Consider the following 5,219-nt stretch of genomic DNA (forward strand, 5'->3'; position numbering starts at 1 on the left):
GCCAAACTCCTCTGTCCTTCGCCACCTTCCCAGGTTTCCAATTATCTATCGTTCTACCTGCTTCGGTTCTTAAATGAATACCGCCACCTAGCCCCTGTTGCAGCAGATGATCGCCGCCGATCCTTTCACCTGCCATTTCCATGATTCGATCTTCTCCTCGTCTTGGTATGCGTACTCCTCTGCAAGCCGCCGCCGTTAACCTGATAATGATAGCCTTGATGTGTGGCGTGTGCTGGCCAAGTCCATATCTCATTACTGCCTTGAACTGGCCGTATTTCTCCACCCCGATCGGGGAAAGAGTGTTATCATGATCACAACTACATTGCTTCATTATTGTCCTGTTTGGTGATTCGGTTTAAGTGTTCCCATCTTGTCATGGCCAGCTGAGGTGTCCATATGGTATCCACTTTTCCTTCCGGTTCGTTGCACCCCCAATTTGCCAGATAATCTGCTGGTCTGTTACCTTCTCTTCTTACATGATGAATGACCTTATACTCGATACGTTTCAATGATTCTTCTAGGTCCTGGATGAGGCCCTCCGTCCTCCAGCTCTTAGCCACCTGTTCCCATGACTTACCATGATTTAGTTTTCTGATTGTCTCTATTACCAAATTTGAGTCCCCTTCTATTTCTAGTTTCATGTATCCGTTTCTTATTGCAATCCTGATTCCTTGATATGCTGCCATGAGTTCGGCTTCGTTGTTACTCATTATACCTCCTCTGTCTGCATAGATCCATCTAGTTTGACCTTGGCTGTCTCTGAAGATCCCTCCATATCCAGCCGGTCCTGGATTTCCTTTCGATGCTCCGTCAAAGTTAAGTTTGATGAAGCCTTCCTGGGGACGAATGAAAACAGCTGGGCTTTGGTTTTTTATTCCCTGAATCTTTTGATGATGAGGGATAACCATCTCGGGTTCCAGGTTTAGCTTTCTTAGGATATGGTTCTCTTCCTCCGTAGTTTTCCAGTCTTCCTGGTCCCACGTTTCCGATAGTATTGTTTCTCTTATTTGGTTCTGAGTTCTTTTCCATAAATCCTCAGGTGTAGATATCTTACCTTGAAAAATCCTTCTATTTCTCTCTTTCCAAATGTTCCATATATTGAACCCCACTACCAGGTTCCATGCTCTCCTGATCACCGGGCTTTGAAATTGTCCCTTCCCCCATTGAAAGAGAGTTTGAATTATATCCATGGGATTTCGGTTTGACTTTCCAAAGAGGCCTCTAGTTTCATCCCATTGAAGCTGAGCTACCATGCAACCATTTAGGATGTGTTCCTGATCTTCTACATTTTGATTACATAAGCTACATCTTGGTGGTCCTGAGAACCCTCTTTTCTGTATTTGATCCCATGTAAGTATGCGTCTTCTGCCTACTAGCCATGCAAACATAGTGACCTTTGGCCACCACTTATTCTTCCATAATTGTTTCCAGTCTTGTGCTCGGGCTTCCTGTGCTTGCTTGGATTTTATGGTGTAAGCTTCTTTGATTGAGAAAGTGCCTTTTGTGTTTCCGCCCCATCTGAGGATATCTGGTCCATCTTTGCTTTTAATCCTTCGCGATTCCAACTCCTTTATTATCTTGGGTTTTAGTTCCTCCTCGATGTTACTGTCCCATTCTTCATGTCCTTTCCATTCTCTTCACACCTCATTTTCTCCTCCTTCCTTCCAGTAGTCTTTGACTAGGGTTAAGCCTTTAGCCCTGGCTTCCCTGTAGATATTTTGCAACTCCTGGATTTCCATCATTCTTCCCCTCTGTTCCCAACTTCCTCCCAGAATTTTGATGTCCTTCCATTTCTTATTTCCCAAAAAGCATGTCCATTTATGATATCTCTGTTCTGACATGCCAGCTCCCATATCACAGATCCTCTTGGCATTTATTCCTTTCTCATAATTTCTTCGGCTGCTATGGGCACGTTATATTTTGATGTCCATATTTCCTTCCAAAGATCTTTGCCTCCTTTCATCCACCTCCACCAAAGTTTTGCCGCTAGGACTTGGTTTAAGGTATAAGGATCTCTTAGCCCTAACCCCCCCTCCTCCTTTGTTTTTGTTAAGCTGTTCCATGAACTTAGGGCCCATTTCTTCTGCTATTTTGGGCCTCCCCATAGGAATTTCCTGTAAATTTCAATCATTTTAGTGCAAACTCCTTTCGGCATTGCCATAACTGATAAGGGATAGATAGGGATTGATTGCAATGTCGATTTAAGAAGCACCACCCTAGTTGCTATATTCAGGGTCCGGAAAGACCAGTTTTCTAGTCTGCTCTTAAGTTTCTCTATAATGGGTTTCCAGTTGGCTATCCTTAGTGAGCTTATATCGAGCATGGTTCCTAGGTATTTGGTGGGCAGTTCTCCCTTTCTGAACCCCAAGATTCTTGTTAGGTGGGTTTTAACTGTTTTCGGTGAATTGAAAATGAAGGCGCTCGATTTATCCTTATTTATTTCAGTTCCTGAAGCTTCCATGAATACCTCCAGGATCTCTTTTACCTTTTTGAGTTCTCTCAGTGATACCTTGCAGAATATCATGATATCATCTATGAACTATTGGTGCGTAACTGGGATGTTGTTTCCCCATAGGCGCAGCCCTTTAATTTTCCTTTCTCTTAGCTCTTTCTTAAAATACCTTCCCAGCCCTTCAATTGCTATTATGAACAAGAAAGGAGACAGAGGGTCTCCTTGGCGTAGACCTCTTGAAGCATTAAAGGTTGTAGTTGGTGTACCGTTTAGAAGTATGGAGAAGTTCGGCATGGATATCATGCTAAGTATCCAATTCACCCATCTATTACAGAACCCATAGGCTTGAAGAATGGCTTCCAGATACTTCCAGTTTAGTCTATCGTATTCTTTTGACAGGTCCAGCTTGATCATCATGCCTGGTTCCTTTTTCTGTTTTAAGGTGTGTACAACTTATTTAGAAACTACCAAGCCATCTAAGATTTTCCTCCCTTCCACGAACCCTGTCTGTTCTGGGGATATTATGTTAGGCAAGATTGGTTTGAGTCTTTTGACCATTAAGGTGGCTATAATCTTATAAATAACGTTACAAAGGGCAATCGGCCGGAAGCCTTCTGCTGATTCTGAATGGGTTGTTTTGGGGATGAGAGTTAATAGAGTGGAGTTTAATCCTGGCCATACCTTTTGATGTATGCACGCTTCCTCCACCACTTCTAGGATTTCTTCTCCTATGAAATGCCAACAAGCTTGGTAAAACTCCGCTGTATATCCATCAGGGCCTGGGGCTTTGTTTCTTTTCAAGCCCTTCACTATTTCCTCCACTTCCTCTATGGTTGCCCTCCTCATCAAGGCTAAATTTTGGTCTCTAGTTACAAGCTTGGGAATTTCCTTACTAATCCTGTCTATGGCCTCTGTTCTATTTCTCTGGGGTTTAGTGAGTAAATCTTTGAAGTGATTTACCAAATCCTGTTCCATTTCCTCATGCTAAATTATGCGTTGGCCTTCCTTATTTTTAATTGAGAAGATCCTATTCCTTTGTCTGTGCTGGATCATAGCCTTATGAAAGAACTTTGTGTTTCTCTCTCCTTCTCTGAGCCACTGAACTCTGGACTTTTGTTTCCATAAGATTTCTTCCTGTTTCCTTCGCTCTTCTAATTGGCTTATTACAATGCCTTCTTCTCTGCTTCTCTCCTCATTTCTGCCCTCCAGTATATCCTGCTGTTGCAGTTCACTCAATTTCTGTTCTAAGCGCTGCTGCTCCTTGAGGATGTCCCCGAATTCCTCTTTGTTCCATTTTTTTATTCTCCCTTTAAGCTCTTTCAATTTGAGTTGAAAGGTTTGCATCTTGCTTCTTCCACTTTGTCTGCTTTTAGTCCACCATTCTTCTATTTTCGCTAGAAACTTCTGGTCTCTGAGCCAAAAGGCTTCAAACCTAAACGGCCTTCTTTTGGGGCTCTGCTTGAGGTCTATCTCCAACTTTATTGGCCAGTGGTCTGAGCCTACTACTGGTAGGATCATGGCTTCTATGAACACATCTTTCATCATGATTTGTTCTGAGATAAGGAATCTATCCAATCTTGAGGTTATTTTATTTGTCCCTCCTCTGCGATTATTCCATGTATGGGTACCATTTATTGTTTGGATATCCACCAGTCTTTGTTCTGTTATCATTTCTCTGAAAGCTTCCATATATGAATCTATCCTTCTCAGTCCTCCCCTCTTTTCTTCTAAGGTCTTAATCATATTAAAATCGCCCCCTATAATCCATGGCTTCTCTGGGATAAGTCTCCTCATTGCTTTTAGATTTTGCAGGAATCCTTTTCGTTCTGTTGGTGTATGTGGTCCATAAACTCCTGTTAAAACTGCGCATTCCAATGATCCTATTATCCTGAATGTTCCTAAGAGGATTCATGGGAGGCTTATCCGATTTTCAAATTGTATTTCCTCCAGGTTCCATATGATTGTGAATCCTCCTGCGTTGCCTGTTGCATCTTGTCCCATTAATTCATATCTGTTATTTCCCCTGCTCATTATTTCTTTCATTCTTTCTATACTAATCTTTGTTTCTTGGACTATCATTATACTTGGTTTATCTCTTTTTAATCTATCTTTCAGGTATCTTTGTTTACCTCTACTGTTGAGGCCTCTGATGTTCCAACTTGTAATAATCATTTTAACAGTTTTGGTGGTAGTTGGAATACCTCTGATAGAGGTATGACCCTTCCGGAGTTCACCATCATCTCTCCTACCTCCTGAATTGTCTCGCTCATTGTTTGTCTACCCCTCTTTCTTCCTCCTTTGCTAGAGTTGCTCATTCCTATGTTCTAGTTTCGTTGTAGTTCTATCGGTTCCATTCTATTTGCTGTTGTTACCCCTACTTTTTCTTTATATTTTTGGAAGGCTTCTTTATATATTTTCTTCTGCTCCTCCGGGATGAATCTTTCATCTAGCAATCTCCATTCATGTAACAGCTTCCTCATTATGCGTTCCTCTTCCCCTCCTTTATCTTTTTGTGAGTCTATCTCCATTTGTATTTGTTCATTTGGTTGTTCCCCTTTTTCCTCTGCCTCCCCATGCTCTGTACCCTTTTGTTCTAATATTTTTTCCCCAGATTATTTTGAGTTTTCCATAGTCTCTTCCTCACTGTCTTATTTTTCCCCCATCTCAATCTCTTCTTCCTAGAGGACTTTGAATTTGTTTTGTGTTTCCAGGGTAATATTCTCCTTTGGCTGTTGTCGTTGTGGTTTACTAAACCCTGCTTTCTTTT

General features: G+C 41.8%; 1 protein-coding gene across 1 annotated transcript; it reads right to left on the reverse strand.

Moving 5' to 3' along the window:
- Nucleotides 1–3,436: 3,436 nt before the first annotated feature.
- On the reverse strand, nt 3,437–4,246 carry LOC149146153 (uncharacterized). Its single transcript, XM_089452685.1, has one exon. The coding sequence runs from the start codon at nt 4,244–4,246 to the stop codon at nt 3,437–3,439; it is 810 nt and encodes a 269-aa protein (XP_089308811.1).
- Nucleotides 4,247–5,219: the final 973 nt, after the last annotated feature.

The sequence above is a fragment of the Pinus tabuliformis genome, chromosome X, assembly GCF_031772625.1.
Source record: "Pinus tabuliformis cultivar Carrire ecotype Pingquan chromosome X, CPIR1, whole genome shotgun sequence".
Lineage (NCBI taxonomy): Eukaryota > Viridiplantae > Streptophyta > Pinopsida > Pinales > Pinaceae > Pinus > Pinus tabuliformis.